The following is a 21032-nucleotide window of genomic DNA, read 5'->3' as shown; positions in this document are numbered from 1 at the left end:
TGACTAAGTCTGGATCCAACCCAGATTCTTAAAAGAATGATTTATTGCAAAGTGAATTATTTAATTTACTAACTACTTTATCCACATAGTTCTTCAGACTCAGCCAATATTTTTCTCCTAATAAGCAGTTTTCATTATGTTTCTTTCTTGCAACTAGGCCTCTTCCTTGCAGTGTTTATGCATAATATATTTCCCCCTTTTTTGCCGAGAAAAAGAATTTCAGCAAGAAACTTCCATAAACGCTGCTAATTTTTAGGATTATTGACAGAGGAGTACTTGTTTACTGCCTTTATGAGTGGTAAAACCGAAATCTTTGTGTTAAATGTGCCAAGTAATGCAACATAAAGGAAATGGAGAAGTTAGCTCATTCCTATATTGTAGATTCATTGGCCAGAGGCTAACTAGGTCCCTATGAACAAATACACAATTGACGTTTTAATTTGCCATGTTTTTTATTTCCTCGAGAAAAGAAATTGCTACATCTTCAGATTGTTTCAGTTGTAAAATCTTTATACACTTGTGAACAACATATTTGCAACTCTTGTAATACAATTAAAAACAGGCAGATTCAATTCTGTACCGGCTGTTCTAATCAGTTTGAAAAATCCAAGGTCATATTTGGTTTCCCTACAAATATAATTTTAAAACCTTGCTACTTACTTGCTAAGTATTGACAGCTCAATTCTAAATGATGGTAGCTATGTTGTGTTGTGTTTTACTGAGGGGAATGGCACAAATTAGTTAAAATTACGTCAATAGTTAATATCCCCCTCACTCCACCATGACAGTTCTGTAATTTAAACACTGGGAGCATGATACATTTGTACTCTGGCTGTAGTGTCCACAGTGGAAGATCTCCGTTGAACTCACAATCTCCCCCAGTCCCAACTACAGGACAGACACATACATATATAGGTAGTGCAACAGGATATTAGGAGGAATAGGAGGTCATAGTTGAACCTCCCTTATGAGCAAAAGAAACCAGCACTGGGCAAAGAAGGAGGATTAGATTTAGACATGAGAGACGAAGAGATTTCCCTTTCTCCCTAACACCCTATTGTGCTACCTGTGTGCCTGCACAGGTGGGAAGAATGGCTCTACAGCCGTGCTGGGATCTTCCAAGTACTAGGTTACAGCATGGGATCCACTCCAGTGTGAGCAGATAATGCCCTATAAATAAATATTGCTTAAATACAGGCAACCTCTCAGAGCTGATTCAATAGTTTAGAAAAAGTCTATTATGCCAACCACAGTCAGTACTACCAGAAGCAAAGTGAGGGATCACATGTCCTTGTTCCTGCTATGTTTTTTACATGGGAGAGCAGTATCCCTCACCTGCATTCTCAAGTGATAGGGACTGCATCATATATATTTTTTGAGTTGGTGCTCTGAACTTTGATAAAACCAAAGAACAGAACATTTTATATTAAAAGGAAACAAAACAAACGTATTGTTCTGAGGTAGTAGTCACAGTGCATCCAAATGTTAGCGGTAAGCACATCGAATTTATACAGAGCAATCTCCTGGTTGCAAGTAGAAAGTTAATGTTAAGTAGTGTCTGACTACTGTATATTGTAGCAAACCCTAGGAAGAGCAACACAGTCTGTCCCTAAATGGGAATGCTAGTTTAGAGATTGTAGACTAAGGCTGCAGTTGTCCATATACATACTTTGGAGTAAGTCCCATTGAATTTAGTGGGACTTATTTCTGAGTAAATATGCATAGCAACAGGCTGCAAGTCATTCAAGTAAAAATAAAGGGTATTCTGCCATACTCTTCCTCTGTAGTCTTTTAAAAACCATTACAATGAGGTGGAATTTCTAAAGTAAAAATACTTAGTGCATAGATCCTACAAAATTAAATGTTTATCTGGTCAATCGGCAAAACTAGCAGGATTACATTTAGAGCAGCTGACGCACCTCATCTTGAATGCGTGTGCTGTCTTTATTACAAAGAAGCGCAAAGCCATTATATTAGGAATAAGTTGCTATTGACCTTTGAACAACCTACTCTCTACCCTGTAGTCTGTTGTGGGCTGCCTGTTCTTTATTATTGTTGTGCAATTAAGGGCTGCCCTTTGCCTTTTCATACTATATGCTGGTGATTTAAAAAAAAAAAAGTATCCAATCCACACACTATTTTATCACTGTAACCAACAATTGGAGGTGATTTTTTTAAGCTAGTATAAAAGCACGAAGGGCACTTCCTATGAACAACTATTCCTGTGCAAAAACTATATGGGTCTTATGCCAAAAGCTGATCATGGTGGATCATTTCTTAAGCCCCTTTTAAAAAAATAACCCGTGAATGGTTTTAGTACAAGTTATGTCTAGCTCCTCTGCAAATGATTTGGTTTCATGTTCTAAACTAGCCCTGAACAGTAGATGAAGCTTTAATACATTCAGCTAAATAAGTTCTACTTTCACATGCCACGTTCTACAGCTTCTTAGTGCTGTGGATTTTTTGTTTTAAAGACTAGTGATGCCCATCCCTCCCTCTCCATCCCAAAAGCAAGGAACAAAAATCAGTGCCTCTCTACTCAAGATTTAAAGGCAATTTGCATGCAGTCCCTGCTCAAAGATGCCAAGTTTCAAATGCAGCACAATCATTGTGCAGAATTGAAACCCTGTAGTAGTACCTAGAACAAAACAGAAATTAAGTTGGTTCAAGCCAAGTTACTAAACTGAGCTGGTGGAAGAAGATTATGACGCAATCAAACCAAAGGTAAGTACTTTCAAATCCAATTTATTTCAATGAGAGAAATAACTGCATATTTAATATTTCTTCCACTAAAATTAATGACGCTAAGGCCACAATCCTGAACACGCTTTCTAGGGAGTAAGTCCCACTGAATTCAATACAACATACAAGTCAACCAGCATCCACTGTTGAAAATACTTAACTTTGGCTTGTTCTTATGTCATATATGGAGTGCATTTTTTGCTGCTAGCACACCTTTAGTTATTGCTCAATAACTTGTGAGATAGAACAGAGGAAATACTTTTAAGTTTAGTTTTATTATATTATAACATCTGCAACTACAGTTTATTCAGCCAAAAAATGTATTCCAAACTCCTTAAAAAATATCTACAATTTTTCTATTTTTAAAAAATAAAAGCTACCCTAGTATACCAATACTGCTAACAGCACTTGAAAATGGTGCATTACACATGGATACCCTACTGTAATTTCCGTTGCTGTCAGCGTTGTCTTTTTCTTCATCCTCTGCTACTTTGGTCTTAGGTTTCAAAGAGTTTATTAAAGGCTGCTCCAATTTCTAAAACCATGTCAGAAGCTGTCATAGACCGTCCACATTTTTGAAAGGCTTGGTTGTTGCACTGCCTTGTAAGTGAACATGCTCCAAATGCAGCCACTAGAAAGGGATTTTGACTAAAATGAAAAGAATCTCAATTAACACTGAAATGTGCATGAGCATACACCACCTTCAAGGAGCTTCTGAAGTTTAACTACTCCAAACATACTCCAAACTACTCCAAACATACACCACCTTCAAGGAGCTCTACTCCAAACATTCAATGTAAGAACATAAGAAGTGCCCTGATGCTGGATCAAACTAAGGGGTCCATCTAGTCCAGCACTCTGTTCACAGAGTGGCCAACCAGCCATCGGCCAGGGATGAACAAGCAGGACATGGTGCAACAGCACCCTCCCACCCAGCAACTGGTGCACACAGGCTTACTGCCTCGAATACTGGAGATCGCACACAACCATCAGGGCTAGTGGCCATTGATCGCCTTTGCCTCCTGGAATTTATCCAACCCCCTTCTGAAGCCATCCAGGTTGGTGGCCATCACTACATCTTGTGGTAGTGAGTTCCATAATTTAACTGCGCTGTGTGAAGAAGTACTTCCTTTATTTGTCCTGGATTGCCTACCAATCAGTTTCATGGGATGACCTTGGATTCTAATATTTTGAGAGAGGGAGAAAAATGTCTCCCTATCCACGTTCTCCATACCATGCATAATTTTGTACATCTCTATCATGTCTCCCTTAGCCTCCTTTTTTCCAAGCCCCATGTAGAAGGATCTCTCCTCACCAGTAACTTTTTATAGTAGTTCCATGGAATAACTAAGTTGCTGAAAATGATCACAGTACTTGGGAGTGTCTTACCCATTTGTTTTTTCTGGTCCAGCAAGGAATGCCCAGTGTGCTAGGACTCCAAGAGAACCTGAAAGGAGATCACCTTGTCCACCACACCTTCTGCTACTTCCTTCATGGCTACATACAAGCACTGAAAGGCAAAAGATTGTAAGAGGTTGAAGATATTTAGACTTCAACATGCTTGTGGGAGAGATGTTTAGGAAATGTAGACACGAAGTGCAGTAGACTAGGACTTTTTCCCACAAAAGAATGATTCAGGTATTAAGTTATTAGCATTGAGTCACATTCTATGATGTTCACTTTTCAATAAATAATACTGTGTATCTTGTCCAAATAGACAAAATTTGAACATAAATTCCCTCATACAGGCCCAGTTCTCACATTATAACAATCAACTGTTTAACTGAATTATTGAGAAGATGTTGTCCGAACCCAGTCAGTGCATTCCTGCTTTTCTGGAATTCCCTGTACTTTTAATTTCCAATATTTAATATATGCTTCCCTGCATTCATTTTTGTTTTCCCACAACATCTATCATAGGAGGACAAAATGTCTCATAAGATGTATTGTGTCTTTCCTTCACTTACCTTTTTCTCCATCTGAAATAAGATCTCGTTCTCCTTTTTGAACAATTGTCAAATTCCCCAAGGCTTGGCTGAGCCTTAGCAGACATCCATGATGATCACTGCTATCTACAGGGTCTCTAAGCTAAGACAGAGGGGGAGATATCATACAGAATTAAATATTTCACTCAGTGGTATAAAATACTATCATTTACCATCATGTAATAAATAAATAAATTCTAGGTAAACATTCCATCAGAAAGCCTATCTGTTCTCCCACTAATCAATCCATAAAGGAGGGTACTATCCTATGGAAGTTTGATTTAAGCATGAATAGTGTGTTTTGGATGTGAATTTATTTTCTTCACTGAAAAAACAAACAACTCACCATAGCTTCATATAGTCTGCTAAATTCCATAGCATTTGGAGTAAGAATAGCTCGAGGATAACCCTGAATAAGAGAAGGCTGTTGGGCAATCAGCCATAAACCATCCTGCATAAGGCAAGAAAAGAGAAACATTTACTGGCAAGAATAACACCACGCAAACAAACGAATGAAAACATAATACTTACAGCATCAATTATAATAGGAATTCCTTTGACCTTGGATTTTTCTATAATCCCCTGTTTAAAAAAAGAGAACCATTTTAAAATTTGTAGGAAATGAATTTTTTTCTCCTATTGTCTAATGAAATCCATTTTGGATGAAAGATGGTCTAAAAATATTTAGGATAAATAAAAATAAAATAACGCCTACAGTTTCAAATAAGGATTAAGAAAACAGCTGCTTCTAAAAACTATTTGTGGCATTTGTTTAAGTACTCGATTGTTGCATTTTCTTTCTCCTCAGTACAATATTTTCTAATAATGTGTACAAGGGTAGATTCACACAAGCATTTAACACATCAGTTGTGTTTGGCAAAACAGCAGCAACAACAATCCACATGTTAAAAGCATGTACAAAGCCTCTCTGAGTCCAAGTCACATTGCTGCCTGACAATGTACAAATATCTTTTAAGGATAAAAGTAACATATGGATTCCAGGCAACTACCTTCATATTAAATTTCTAATCATGCTTAAAAAGACACTTCACTTTCTGTAGTTGCTATAACATGCACACACATTTATTCTTTAAAACTACAAAAGAAGTTTTGTCCTTATTGACAATCTTTTCTGACCACAGCCTCTAGTGTTATATCACCCCTAATTCTACCTACACACACACACACTTTTTATTGCTTGTCCATCATAACAAGCATGACAGAATTTCTTATGTCATGACTTAGGTTATGAACCCAAGCATCCAAATTTGGAAGTAAAATTCCATAGAAACCATGGCTTTGGCTCAGGGCATTAGAAATAGAATAGGGTTGTCACTGAGCCACGCAATTTGTCTGTGTATGTTACATATATTACAGGTTTGTTGTAATTGTTCCTTTTTGAGAGAGCTGGAAGATGCTGAGAGCTCAGAAATAAGATGCCTACAAATCGATGCTAGCTCCATTATGTTTCACTATTGTGGGACTTACGCACTTTGGATTTCATCTCAGATGTTAATAATGCAGAGCAGTCCTGCTAAAAAGCAAAAGCAAGCCAATTCTCTTTATATGCTTCCTCAATTGCTCATCTTTTAGCGTAAGTGGGAAAAGATAACTCGAGGTACTTCAGTTGGTTACTTTATCACCACTGTGACAGGACTGAGTAAGCAATAAAACAGATAAAGTGGTAAAACAGCTGGCCAAAGCATGGAGTTCTTTCAAACACCGTAAGGGGAGGTTTAGTGCCCACTTTGCAGCCACGTCCTGAAAGACAGATTCTTACAGCATGTCATGCATCTGCATGCTGCGGCCACCTCCCATTTCCTATGTTATTGCTGGCATCCAGGTCTATAACAAAATACAAGATGTCAGCCACACCATCTTTGTTTAGTCTTGGACTCAAGAAGCATTCTTTCAGAAGCCAGGGAGGCCTCCAGCTAGGGGTGTTGCTAGATTTGGACCTATTGTCCTGCATCCTCAATCTAATTCTGAATCTGGGGCAGCCCAGACTCTGCCTGCACCTTCGCTTGCCTTCTCGTTTGATTGCAATGCAGGGTCTCCTACACTTGAGTCAAAAGAGAAAGTTAGCAGGGAGCACTGCCTGACCAGGCACTCCATAGCTAGCATCTGACTGGGCAGCAGCAGTGTACAAACTAAGGCTAAGCTATGTAGTAGAAGCCTATGTAAGACTTCAGGTAGGATTTGGGGAGGCCTATACGTCTTCTCCCAATGTGGATTAGCCTCAATCTAGGCAGTCACTGCTATGCTGGGTGTTCCAGCTGTTGGTCTGCCCAGCAAGATGCTGGCCATAGAATGCCTGGCTAAATAATAATAATAATAATAATAATAATAATAATAATAATAATAATAATAATAATAATTTATTTCTTACCCGCCTCTCCTTTTAGATCGAAGTAGTGGCCAGTGTTGGGATTTGGAAGTGGAGCTCTGAATATTTAAAGTACCTAGCAATTCCCCTGCCTCCACAACACAGTTAGAGAAGTCCTAATTTAGACTTTGGAAAACACAAGTCTTTGTAGTCCACAACACAACAGCTTTCACCAACTGTAGCTGCTAATTCTACCTTCATGTCAAAATAACTTCATGCACTGAATAAGATAAGTACACTAAAAATAATTACTGCACAGAATATTGGAATCCAAATTACCTTAGCATTTTCAAGCAGCACATCATCTCTTCCCAAACCAGGCCCTATGACAACCGAGTGCAGTCGTGGTAGCCACTTTTCCACTTCATGAACAGCATCAGGGCTGTCCCTAAAGGGGGAAAATTGAGCATAGACCATCGTGTTTTCAAAGGTTTGACTCAATTTCAATGCAGTTGATGTGCCATCTTCCAAAGCCCTCTCCTGCAAAACAGCAACTATGAACCTTCCAAAGAAATCACTATGCCATTTTTCTCCTGCACAGAGTTTTAATTTTTGCAATGAACCTGGAAATCATTCACAACAAAGCTTCCTTGCAGACTTAGTCTTTGACAAGTCAATGGATTTCCCCCTTCTGTTATTCAACAGCAGCTACCATTTAATTTAAGGGTACATTTTATTTTTAACTATAACTGCCAGGGACTGAGAAGAAAAGCCACTATATGCCTAGCAACGGTTTTCCATTTTAGCTGCAGAGCATGTTATTGTGTGAAAGGACATGAGGGAGAAACTTCCATCTGCCTGGGAAGCTGGCAAGTGAAAGCAAGAAGGGGAGGAAAACTCCAACGTCAATGGCTAGCTGGCGTATTTTCTTTTTCTTTTTAAACCCAGGATGGAGAGAAGGAATTCCCATGTGTGGCATATTCCTCCAAGTTCCCATCTCTGCCTGGCATGCAGCTTGTTTTCCCATTTCACTTTCTGTCAGAATATTATCTGTTTTATTCCCCACTCCCCAATTCCCAACCCTGCTACAAATTAGGAGTTGTAGTGACCAACTTTTAAGGTACATAAACAGGCTGGTGTAATGCTTACGTATGTAGGTCTCTCCTAGTGTTCAGCCTCATGTAATTGGTTGCCAGGAAAGAATCCCTTCAGCACCTCTCTTGGGGCTTTTATTAATACATATATAGATAACGGTAAGGGAGTAATCTGACTAATAGTTTGGACACAGCTTCAGAAGGCAGCATAGGTATGAGCACTGCCACTTTTGGAAGGCAGCAGTTGGAACTATTTGTAGCACATGTGAAAGCAATTAAAAGTTCTACTGTCATTACGGAAGTGTCTCCTAATAAAAACACGCCGGAATAACATTTTCAGGATTGGCTTTAGTTACAGCGGAACAGGGACTTATTACTGTTAAAGTTGATTGAAAGCATGGCAATGCCTCATTGCCACATGTGTGATTTAACAGTCATACTCTGCCCATCTAACAAATCCTCTCTGTCCTTTGGATCCTGTGTAATAGACCATGACCTGGCACAATGGCATAACTACGTAATTAAAGATACATGGGCTGCGGTTTCTTCAACTGGCACTGGAATCTTAGCTCTGACCTCGTGAGCTGCTAATACAGTTTACTTTGTAAGTTGAGCGAAAAATATAAGGAGGAAAGCAAAACAGGCAACAAGGATACTTACAAAATTGGATGAACAATCAGCTCTGGACTGTAAGATTTTATCACAGTTGCTGCATCTTTGGTACAAAATACATGGGATAAGTCTGCACCCTAAGGAAGTTAACACATAGTTATTGATACTGCTAAACCATCAAGTACTGCTAAACCATCAACCATTAATACAGAACTATTTAATACCCAAACAAAGCCATTTTTTTGCCTTCTAGCTTCATTCTCCCACCCAACATTGTTCTACACATCACTGGATAACAAAACCAATACCCCAATCCTATATACGCTTATCTTTTAAAATAAACCTCATGACTTCAATGGAAAAGATATGTTCAGAATTGGAGTTATGTATATGAAAGCCAGTTCCCAAAAGTCTGTAACACTCTAGGATAACTAAAGAGTACATTCATACTTACTTTCTCAAGCATGAGCAATTTGTTTCAACAATAACTTGAGCAGTAAAGTATTTTAAGTTGGTAGATGTAAATACATCTAAAGCAGACAGGAGTAGTTTACTCCACACTGAGTTTGCAATGCAGTGATTATAGAAGTGAAATATGTTACTGCTGAAGTAATTACTGTTTCCAAAGACACAATTCTACACAATATATAATGGCAATCTACACTTTTAGTATTAAAATAGAAGTTAGCATTTGTAAAAGCAGCCATCCAAAGGCACAGTCAGTTACTATCAGCATTCTCAAGTTTGAACAATTCCAAAGCGTCATAAGCACACTTGACATTCTCCAGGTTGGTGTGAGGAAGGCATCCCATAATGGTTATCTCCCCTTATTACCCAGGAAAAGCAGGGACTCACATGACTGAGTTTTAAGCCTTCTATTGGTCTAAAGCTCCTCTTAGCCAGTTCGTCCCTGCTTTTTGCCCAGGCCAGAGCTAATTCTCATCTCCTCCTATTTCAAGCCTACAGTATAAGCCTCACATGCTTGTGATCTATTACTGGGTTCAGCACATTTAAGTTGTTTTTTTCATTGGGTTTAAGCACATTTAACTCTGTTGGACAATGACCAATGTCTTTAAAGATACACTCCATGCAAAGTTAGGGGAAAAAAACATACCACTTTCAGAGCTGAAATTGCAGCAAAATATGGTGCCCCTGTATACCTAAAAATGAAAAAAGAAGAAGCTTATCTTAGGAAGCATGATGAAACAATCTTTCCCTCCTGCAAGGTAACCGGATAGTTGCCAGCTTCCAAAATCGGAGGCTGCCAACTATCCTGTGCAAGGCTACTGGAGCACAGAACGAATCTTCTCCAAGTGCCAGTCACCCTGCATTTTTGTGATTTCACCTATCTAGGTGCAGCTTCGGAGAAAGGGAGGGAAGGGGCCTAGAGACCTGATAGGAAGCTCCCCTCCCCATCCTGGGATCTCCTCCTTGTTCTTAGTGCCACACAAGATTAATCATCCCCATATAAAACAAACAGTTGCAGGCCTCAAGATTTCAAGAGGGAAATCTGGCATTGAGGATGTGGGAAATGTTTTAAGATACAGTCCAAAGTATCTGCACCCAGGCAATCCAAGTTCTTGAAAGAAAGCATAATTTTGCGACCTATACAAATTAAATGCTAATTAATGTTTTTGTATAATCTATTCTGCATGTAATTATTTTATATATTGATTCCACTTACACTAATGGGAATGAGAAAGAAACTATGTTGAGACTGGATATGTAGATATATGTAAGCTGGAGGGCTAGTAAAACCATTCTGTAATCTAGTAGTATTCATAGACATTTTTGAAAGGATGATGTACATTTCTATTTAACTTACTCTTGGCATCCTCCAACAATTCCTATTCGTCCATCTTGGCCTTTATGTTTTTTGGCAGTTAGAGGAGGAATAACATTTCGCACCAATTGAAATATATTCTCCATTTCCTTTATAGAATGTGTTTTGTGCACTGAAAAAGATCTCTCTATAACTGAAATAAAATAAAATAAAGACATTTAATTACTTCAAAAATGAACTTCAGAAATTCAAGATGTTGAATGCATTCACTTAAGCATGACGTTTGTTGTGCTTCCAGGACATTACAATATTAAATATATTTTGTTTACATCTTAATAACTATGTTGCACAGACACCCACACATCTTACACATTGCTCACTACTAAAAAGTAGTTCAGTAAAGATTGTATGTTTATCTTTAATGGACTAGTTAAATCAGGGGTGTCAAACCTCTTTCAGACTGAGGGATTGACACCACCTAGAGGCTCGAGGGGCTGCATTCCCTAGTGGGCAGGGCTGAAACACCAAAAATGTCAGCAGGTTTTAGTTTAAAGCTCATCCTATCAGTAACTTAGCCTTGGGAGAAGCGTTCCAGCCTTTTAGAATGGGGGAACTCTCTCACACACAAAAGCTGGGAAGCCACCAAACAATCAGTGCTCGGAAAAGGATGGTGGCAAGAGAAGAGGGAATGCTCACCTGGGGAACACTGGAGGGCTGGATTTGGCCCCTAGGCAAGACAGATTTGGCCTGCAGGCCTGGGGTTCAACACGCCTAGATAAAACCTTACTGAGCACTATCATCAGCCAAGCAAACAGAGGTAAAGGCATTTCTTAATTTTGAGGATGCAGAGGTCTGAGTTTTTGCAACCAGGTATCAGCTTCCCACACTCCCAAGATGGGCATTGTCACGCTACTGGAAGCACAGGAAGGATCCTAGGAAAATGCACATACCTGTAGCTCTCCCCCGAAACACCCTGCACCCTTACTGTGAAAAACCTGACATGTAAACTTTACAACTCCTGCTGATTCCATGCTAATCCCTGTTTATTGTGTGAACCGATAAGAGGGCAGCACAAAAGGTATTCTGCAAATCTGATCTATAGGGATTGGAAGTACTTCAGTTCTCACATTTGCCTATGCATATCTACTCAGATAATTCCCCGTGAATTCAATGGGGCTTGCACCAAGTGGGTAGAAGACTACAGACTTAATGTGATTTGAAAGTGCCCTATGAAATAATGGGAGATATAGTGTAGGTAACTGGACAGGAAGCTGTACGAACAGTACTAGTGCTAACTAGGGATTTTTGCACCCACTCTGCATTCCCACTCCCACCCCCCGGGTCAACCAGGATATGATGAAACGAACCATTACAGAAGTCCGTCTCTGTCAAGTCTTGCCTACTGGCAAGATCCAATAGGCAGTGTGTCTACGAAGTGGGCAACAAGTGAGGGTAAGATGTTGGGGCCTCATTCCTATCTTAAAAGCTTGTTTAAGATTACATCTCTTTCCCATTCATCTACTTTCACTTGTTGCAAACCAACTTTCAGACCCAGATGCAACTAACTCCTACAACTGGGAGAACAGCACTGAACAGGGAAACTTGTGCTTGTAAGAAGCATGGACTGGGGTCTTAACCACTTAAATCTCAAGCTGCAAATCAGAAAAAAATATCAAAATTGTCTCAGATAGCTCGCATTTTTTTTTTTAAAAAAAAACATATCAATAGATATTGATCCAGTATAACAAAACACTGGCTTTCTAGACATGAATGGATATCAATTCAAGGACAAAAATGAATAAATTCAAGGTAAGCAACAAAAGAAGTAATCTTCTATGTTCCTGCAGCTTTGATGATACTTCCAACTGAAAAATTGTAATACATAATAGGTACTAGATTGTTGTTTTTCATTAGCATTTGTCAAAGCATAGCCTACATATCAAAACAAAAAACAAACACACACAAAAACCCAGTGCAAATTATGCTCAGAGATATCTGCCAAAAGTATTCACGGTGTGGGGGTGCGCACACACATATGAAAAAGTCTATCAAAACAAGAAAACTCCCACTATAGTTGCATTATCAGCAAAATACCTTTTGACTCCATCTTCAGTTAAACCATTTCCATAACCAGATCTCTGAGTAACTACTGGAAAAGCATCCTTACAGGAGAATCATCTTCGCTCAACCTTCTTTTAATAAATGCATTCTACTTCCACTGATACTACATAGACATTGCATCCCCTGCACAGCTTATTCCAGTTCCAATTATTTCATTTTTTACACTAAAATCAATAGACGTCAGAATAAAGTACAAAGCCACAAATCATGATAAACCAAAAAGAACACAGATTCCTAGACAAATGGGTGAGAACAACAGATTTTAAGTAGTGTCACAATAGTGGAAACAGCAACAATGCAGTAACGGCCATGCTATCATGTTTCTTCTTTAATAGCAACAGAAGTAATATCCTGTGCTGTATATATTTTTCTATTTTCTGAATTATATATTTTTTATTTTCCCCAAACAACTGGGTTTTTATTATCTATTCCCAGACACCTAAATAAATTACTGCTTAAATGTCAATAGTTCAGTGATTGTGAAATCAGATTAATGCCAGCCATTGAAGGCTTGAAAGCAAATTTCAGTGTATCTATGGACATATAGATACACTGCATCATAGCATCATAAGAACATAGGAAGAGCCATTATGGATCAGACCAAGGGTCCATCTAGTCCAGCATTCTATTCACACAGCTGTCAACAGGAAACCCACAAGCAGGATATGAGTGCACCAGCACCCTCCCGCCATGTTTCCCAGCAACTTACTTCCTCTGCTACTGGAGGTAGCACATAGCTGTCAGGACTAGCAGCCATTATCCTCCAGGAATTTATCTAATCCCTTTTAATTCCATCACCACATCTTGTAGTAATGAATTCCATTGTATAGTTATGCGCTATGTGAAGAAGTACTTCCTTTTATTTGTCCTGAATCTCCACCAATCAGCTACGTGGGATTGACCCCAGATTCTAGTATTTTGAGGGAGAAAAATGTCTCCTTATCTACATTCTCCACAACATTTTGTGCACTTCTATCATATCTCCCCTCAGTCTCCTTTTTTCCAAGCTAAACAATCACAACTCTTGTAACCTTCCCTCAGGGGAGATGCTGCAGCTCCTTGATCACTTTATTAACCTTTTCTGCACTTTTTCTAGTTCTACAGTATCTTTTCTTAAGCATGGTGACCAGAACTGTACCCAGTATTGCAAGTGTGGTCATAAACAGGTAGGAATCGGGTAACTTTCACACCTGTTCAATACGTGCTTATTCACTGATAGTAAGTATAGAACCAGAGGCTATCTACTCCAGATTATCGACTAATACTGCAATTGTATAGGTGTATGTTGGAAGTTCTTCTGTGTCCAGTGGTACTTCCTCACAAGTATGTTTATGGTTGTAGCCAAAGAATACAACAGCAGGGATGTTATGAATGGAGCCCACATTTAAACACAAGTTGACTTCTATGAAATACATAGAATTTCTCTCAGGCATGGTTATCTATAGTCCTGAAGAATATCAGCACATGGAGATATATGGGGGGTTGTACTAGATGATTCCTTGCAGCTAGTTTTCAAATTGTGCTCCATGCAATCTTGGAATGCCAAGATATCAAGAAAAGATAACTTGTACAACATTACTAATTCTACAGTGTGCAGTCGGATGGGAATATTAAACATATTCTAAGGTGTACACACAATTTGGATGTAATGTCAGCTGGTTCACCAGGGCTCGCAAGTAGCCTCTACAAATTCAGAATGCCCTAACACAACCCCCCTGAAACTTCTGAGATAGAACTATATCCCACAGCAGCTGTATTTATATGGAAAAGTTTCCCTGACAATAGGAAGACTGACCTCCATTACTTTGCAGATAAAACTGTGGCTACCATACTACTTACGCTACAAGTGTGGCAGAAAACCCATTGCACCTGAAGGATCATATTTCAGCTGTGCTGGAGTGTAAGTTTACTAACAAAAGAGTGACTTCATTCTGGATCTGCAATTACAAGCCTGCAGGAATGGATAAGTTCAAAGATATACAATGAAAAGGATTCAAGAACTAGGTGGGTGAAGAAGTATGATGCTCAATGGAGTGAAGATACATCGAAGTTGCTAAAGTAAGATTTTGTGGGGTCAATTTCAGGAGTGCTATTACCTGGTCAGAGCTCATGATGAGCTTAGAAGCACAGTAACTAAAGATGCAATTCTATGCAAGTTTAGCCTACAACTCCCAGCCAGCTATGCCCCATATTTTTTCCTGTCTAAACTTGCATAGGAGTAAAAGACTTACTCTAATCCCTAGTACTTCCATGCAGAAAGTAGAATAGGATGTAAACATTATTTTTAAAATAACTGCTATAAAACCAGTCACGTTCTAACTAGTTAACATCTATTGTAATGACTCATAATACTTTTAGAACGCCCACTGTAGTTGCCCCTACTGGTTCAAATGCAAACACACACAATTATTTCAACTATTTCCAGAACTACTATGAAAGAATAAATATCAAGCCATACAGATTTTATTATCAAGGTGAACAGAATTCCTCCTTTAACCTATTAAAACACAACTGCTTGCTCTTCATCTTCAAAAAGTCTCTACTATACAAACTACTTAAGTCATCATGATCTATCTCATAGCAACTCTACAAAACACAACCTTAAGTAAACACTATACCTAAGTAAAATTTCAACATCCAAGCTCTGTGTTTTGATTCATTTTGCAAACCCCAGAACTTCCCAATTAGAAAATTTCACCACCAGGTTGAGACATCATTTACAGAATAGAATGAAGTACCTATGGGTGGAGATAGTGTTGTTGTCATAGAATTATAGTTAAAATTATCTCCGTATGATCTATGATTTGATCTCTGTGAAGGATTGCTTGGTATACATGAAGACCTTTGCGATACTGTAGAAGAAATTCCTGCTAACATTTGTCCCAACATTTGTAACATTTGGAGCTCCCTAGCATGCTCAGCTTCACGTCGTTTGTCTTCAATTTTAAGCCGCTGCTCTTCATATTTGTAAAACTTCTCTTCAGTATCCATACTTTGTTGCAAAAACTTCTCCATCATTTTGTCCAGTGTTAAGTTTGCATGCCGTTTTTTTGATCTTTTAGCCTGAGATAATAAGGGTGGTGCATTGGTGTGAGCATTAATTTGTTTAAAACCTAAAACAAAAGTAGATAAATTAGTTGTTTATATTTTAAACAGACTTAAACAGTTAGATAAGAGTATCCCATATCAACCTACGTACCAGTTTAGCAAATATTTAATCACAAGAATATGCTTATTTTAAACCATACAGTAACTCTCTTCAGCCTCTCTTAAGATGGTTTTACAATCACAACTATTTTATTGTTATACTGAATAACTGTAGTAAAACCTAGAAAACAGTGTCTATACCATCTGTCAAAGGATTTAACAGTTTCTAATAATGAGATAAAAGACTCTTCAGGAAAGCTGTGATCCTAAACACATTTACTAGGGAGTAAGCGCCAATGAACACAGTGGGATTTACTTCTGAGTAAACATGCGATAGAATTGTGTAATCCTTGTAGGTATTTACATTCAGTTTTAACAGATTCCTGTACTGCAGGCAATTGCCCAATTGAGCTATCTCTAGATTTACATTACAAAAGGTGCAACTGTAAACATTTCTCCTTTGATGTGTATTTAAGGATGAGCCAATTGGCTTAAAAATGTTAGCTTTTGAAGCCAGATTTATACAGAATGGATACACACAGGTGTATTAGACTGTATTTCATTTGAATCTCAGACAGAGAGAAAAAGTTTCCTAGTAAGTCTTTTCTAAAAATAAGGCAAGGAACACATCTGTGTACAGAAAGTACAGACATCAGTACACATGCAGTGCTCCTACAATTTGTCTGTGTATATATAAGAAATCAAACTGTATTTGTGGAAAAGGTTTAGACTGAGTGGTATGAGTGTCCATTAAACTTGAGACCTGCGGACTACTGTTTTTACTTGAAGGGGAATAACTTTTTATCCTTTTTATACAGGTATGTGTGAGTGTTTTAGTGCCTTCAAAAGTCTGGACTGGTGTGAAATGGGCTGTTGCCACACACAAACAGAAAATCTGTAATATACTACAGCATTTTTTTTAACTTCCTGATGATACTGTGTAACACCTTAATATGTAGTTGGTGTATGCAAAATAAGGATGCTTCCTGGTTATGTTTTATGGAGTGATGGGAATTCATTTTAAAATAAAGGGCACTTGGAAATACTGAACTAAGGAGCATTTAACCATGTTAACGAGTGCCTAGCTTAGATGAAACCATCTGAAATGGAATGATTAGGTCAGTTTTCTGATTTGTCTGACTAGAAATGTGTGTGTGTGTGTGGGGGGAGGATTTCTCTCCTTTGTCTAGACAGAAGCAGAAAGAGAAAATGGTTTATTACAGCAGCACTGAGATTTCCCCCTTCAAATGCATGCATGGAGCTCAGGTGAGGACAAACACTGCGTAACTTAACACAGCTCTGTATTTCAGAGAAGGTATTTCCTTACACTGTAATCCTATGCATATTTAGTCAGAAGTAAGATGTTTAGAATTGCAGGCTCAGTATTCATGAATGGTAAAAGGAGGTGGTGTTGATCAACTGAGGGGGTGAAATTAAATTGGAGGCGGCATCTCCCCCACCCCCAAATTGTACAGAAGCAGATCAAGAACGGGAGGTTGTTTTATGTGGATGGAAGGGGGAAAATAGTTGCGTATACTGGGGAGCGGGGGAATAGGCAGCTACATGCACACCCACCCACCCAATTATAGAAAAAGGCTCACTCTCTGCTGGCGGCAGCGGGATGGCGAAGGGGGGACACTCCACTTTGATGGCGTGCTCGGCGTAGGAGGAGCACTCGCCGGAGTCCTCGTGGAAGTTGTCCCGCGGGGGAGACTCGAGCTCGTCATCCTCCTCCTCCTCCTCGTCGTCGTCGTCCTGATCCTCCGCGTCCGCCTCACGGCTGTTACGAAAACTCCCGGGCCCGGCGGAAGGGGGCGCGGCGATGGCGGCGGCGGGTTGGTGGCAGCCGTCTCCTCCCGCCACCGCCACGGGGGTCAGAGGCCGCTCGATGGCAAGATGTCCGTCGAGGCCGGCGGCGCCTTGCCGGCAGCTGAGGATGCGGTCCATCTCGTCGTAGTACTTGCAGATCTTGCGGGCGTGCCCGTTCTTCTTGAGCCCTTCGCGGGCCTGGTAGTACTGGCGCTTGAGGCCCTTGATGCGGATGCGGCACTGCTCCGGGGTGCGCTCGAAGCCCAGCTCGGCCAAGCGGCAGGCCACGTCCCGGTACACATGGCTGTTGCGAAAGTTGCCGTCCAGCGCGCTCTGCACGTCCTCCTCCCCCCAGATCTCCAGCAGCGCCCGGGTCTCCAGGTCGGACCACAGGAAGCCCCGCGTGTTGGTGATCATCCTACTGCCCGCCCACCCGGGGGCCGCAATGGCCGCGCCCGCCCGGGAAGGGACGCGAAGAGATGGGTCGCGGGTGGGGGGCGGGCAAATAAATAGATGGATCGGAGGCTGGGAGGGAATGGCGGGGGGGGGGGGGCGCGGCGGGCAGGATTAACGCCCGCCTCACCGCTCAGTCGCCTCAGTCTCTCTGTCCCTTGTGAGGCGGCGGTTGTGGCGGCAGAGACCGCAGCGCCAGGCCGGGCTCCCGCCGCATCCCTCCTCGAAGCTTCACACGCCCCCTCACCTTTATCTTTTTTCTCCCCGGCTACAAACAAAACTTTACACCGGCCTGGCTGCAAACCGGGCCTGGCTGCAAGACGCGGGCCTGGGCTTTCAGCCGCGTATGCGGCTGCCGCTCCCTCGCCTCAGGCTGCGGGAGCTCGGCGGCGGCGGCTCTTGGAGGCCCGGTTCACAGCTCATCGCCTCACGGAGCCCCGAGACCAACGGGCAGCGCACGACTGCTGCGGCAAAGCGGCGAAGAAGCGGCGGCGGCGGCGGCGGCGGCTCGTACCGAGAGCGAGCTCGGCGCCGATGCAGAACACCGAGCCGGCCTCTTTTCCTTACCCCGCTCCCCGGAGGGCCCAAGTCGGCCCGGCGTCACCGCGCATTGCGCTCTGTCCCCCTCCCCTTCGTGCGCGCACACCAGTCAGTCACCAAGTTCACGCACAAAGCAGCAGCATTCGCTTGTGTGTCACAACTTCAGCCTACGAAATGGGGGGGGGTGTTGATGGTGGTGGGCCGCGCGGGGCGAGGCCTTGTCCACCTTCAAAATGTTCAAGAAAAATAGTGGATAGCGCCCTGGAGCTGAGACTATAAGGAGCGTGGAATTTAAAATATATGGAAATGTGTGGGATGTCTCGTTAAACCAGGAATATGAGGGAAGCGACACAGCAGGACCAGCCCTCGCCCCTACGTATCAGTAAAGGGGTTCCAATACAGAACAACGGGGAAACAACAGGGCGAGCTCATACACGCCAATACCGACATTGCCAGAGCCGTCTATCGTTTTCCTGCCCACTCCCCAGGAGGAGGATATACCAGTGTCGAACCAATAAGAAGAATGCACTTTCGATTTATGCTCTTGACAGTTTCTGATTCACAGCCAGTTTTCAACAGAAAGGCACCAGCAGCCACAAGCGATGGTCAGGTTTAGCTGTACGGCCCCCTTCTCACCAGCACCTCTCATAAGCCACAACAAAAACAGGTAATAATAATAATAATAATAATAATAATAATAATAATAATAATAATAATAATAATAATAATAATAATATGTATGCGACCTTGGCTGCTTACCCTCACTCCCACCCCGCGAGCCAGCATTCAGATTCTTAGAGAACTGTTACATCTCAATAAATCTTGCTGCTACTATTTATCATGCATTTAACCCCAAGTACGTCCTAACCGATGTAGAGAACACAGAAATTAGGAGGTCCCCGTTTAGAGGGATTTCTGTCTAGGCACAACCATTTTGACTTGCATCTGTGAAATGGGTCATCACAGATCTAACCCCAGAGATGGTATTCACATCACCACATACGCAAAAGTTCTCAGTGGAACCAATTCATAGATTCAGGTACCAATAACCATGTGCAGAGAAATCGAGTGACACTTAAGTCAAGTGTTTGTTGGGTGGCGATTCGCCTTTCATGAATCGAGATTGGGACGAGGGCTGCAACCAGTGGGCTTGAGCACAGAATTCTGGCCTTATTGGTTGTTAAAGTTCTCAGTGACTTTCCAGTGAAAAGCCTGTAGTATTTTCTTTAAATCTTTTAATTAGAATACATGCGTACATACATAAAAAAACCTACGTAATTCTAAACATTTACTAAGTTTATAACATGCGACCAAATTCATCTGTTTGGCTTTGAATCTGTTTACGCTGCCTTATATTTTCCCCGCCCCCTTTTAATTATTAAAGAAAAAATCAGCTTCACCTCTCTACACACTGACTATACAATTATTTTAGGCCACTCCGTGGAGTAAGCAAGGTGAAGTGAGCTAGAACTAGACGACTTGAAAAGGTAGAGATTCCATTTAAGGATACTTAAAAAAACAAATCTGGCCTGTGGCTAGCTATAAAGGCACATATCCCGCTCGTAAACTGGACACCCCATGGGAGGCGATGTACCTTTTCCATATTGCAGCCAGACCATAATAGCTGCCGAGGCCAGTGCTACGATCACACAAGTGCCTCTTCCCCAAACCATCCCGGCGAAATGAGCTCGAGCTCGAGCTCGCCCGGGCCCTGTTTGCCCAAGCAGCACACACGCCGACTTCACAGCCTCGCCTCTCCCCTCCCTCTCCTTACCTAGCCGCCAAGCCGAGCTTACACCAGCTCTTGACAAGCACTCAAGCAAGCGGCTGGTACAATACATCGGCGCTGCTTCCGGGTCCAACGCACAGACACGGTAAAGGGGACGCGTAGGCCGCCTCCTCCCGCCGTAAGAAAACCTCCTAGCGGGGAGCCAATCCTAGCTGCTTTTTTTGCGCTGATTGACACTACCAAAAAAAAAAAGTTGATGGGCGGGGCAAATGCTGCAATATGTTATTTCATTTTATATGCAGTGAAAGAAGGAAAATGTTGATTTTGTAGGACGTTGGTCACGCAAGAATGGCTACCCTGTTCCTCCTTTCAAAACAGGCAAAGGGTCCGCAAAATTGTTCACTTATAACGCCTTTTTATTGGCGTTAAACTCTATTGGTAGATTAAAGAACATAAGAAAATTATAAGCGCCATGCTGAATCAGGCCAAAGGTCCATCTAGTGTCCAGCATTCTGTTCACACAGTGGTGAATCAGCTGCCGACCAGGGAACCACAAGCAGAAGAATTTGATGGGTGTTTTTTTTTACATACTCACATTTTACACCTTCTGATACCAATGGTAATTACCTGGAGTCACTCCCATTTAATTCAATAGTATTTAATTCCAAGTAATTACGGTTTAGGTTTGTAA

General features: G+C 41.2%; 2 protein-coding genes across 4 annotated transcripts in view; one reads left to right on the top strand and one right to left on the bottom strand.

The window, feature by feature from the left end:
* The window catches only part of ANKRD10 (ankyrin repeat domain 10), a 246311-nt gene that overhangs the window by 110043 nt on the left and 115236 nt on the right, over positions 1-21032 (top strand). The window lies entirely within an intron of this gene.
* Positions 1163-20467, bottom strand: NAXD (NAD(P)HX dehydratase). Of its 3 annotated transcripts, XM_063126131.1 has the most exons (11): positions 17412-18064; positions 15402-15776; positions 10585-10735; positions 9874-9919; positions 8808-8896; positions 7393-7501; positions 5259-5309; positions 5074-5178; positions 4710-4830; positions 4132-4252; positions 1163-3390 (listed from the first exon to the last, which is right to left on the bottom strand). In XM_063126131.1, exons 1-11 carry the CDS (start codon positions 18034-18036, stop codon positions 3240-3242), a joined length of 1944 nt encoding a protein of 647 aa, XP_062982201.1. In that variant the 5' UTR covers positions 18037-18064; the 3' UTR covers positions 1163-3239. The 3 variants fall into 3 exon arrangements, with proteins under 3 accessions (XP_062982201.1, XP_062982203.1, XP_062982202.1); XM_063126133.1 differs by lacking the exons at positions 15402-15776; positions 17412-18064 and adding an exon at positions 20387-20467; XM_063126132.1 differs by lacking the exons at positions 15402-15776; positions 17412-18064 and adding an exon at positions 20207-20368.

This window comes from Elgaria multicarinata, chromosome 5, assembly GCF_023053635.1.
Source record: "Elgaria multicarinata webbii isolate HBS135686 ecotype San Diego chromosome 5, rElgMul1.1.pri, whole genome shotgun sequence".
Taxonomy (NCBI): domain Eukaryota; kingdom Metazoa; phylum Chordata; class Lepidosauria; order Squamata; family Anguidae; genus Elgaria; species Elgaria multicarinata.
Note: the sequence above shows the minus strand (reverse complement) of the source record. Positions and strands in the feature narration are given on the sequence as shown.

Bases quoted from the DNA above. Each gene is read 5' to 3' on its own strand.
- NAXD (XM_063126131.1), bottom strand. From the start codon at position 18,036: ATGATCACCAACACGCGGGGCTTCCTGTGGTCCGACCTGGAGACCCGG. The intron at 15,777-17,411 runs GTGAGCCTTTTT...CTTTTGTTTTAG, and splicing joins CCCGCTGCCGCCAGCAGAGA to GTTTTAAACAAATTAATGCT. The intron at 3,391-4,131 runs GTAAGACACTCC...TTTTCATTTTAG, and splicing joins GGACCAGAAAAAACAAATGG to TCAAAATCCCTTTCTAGTGG.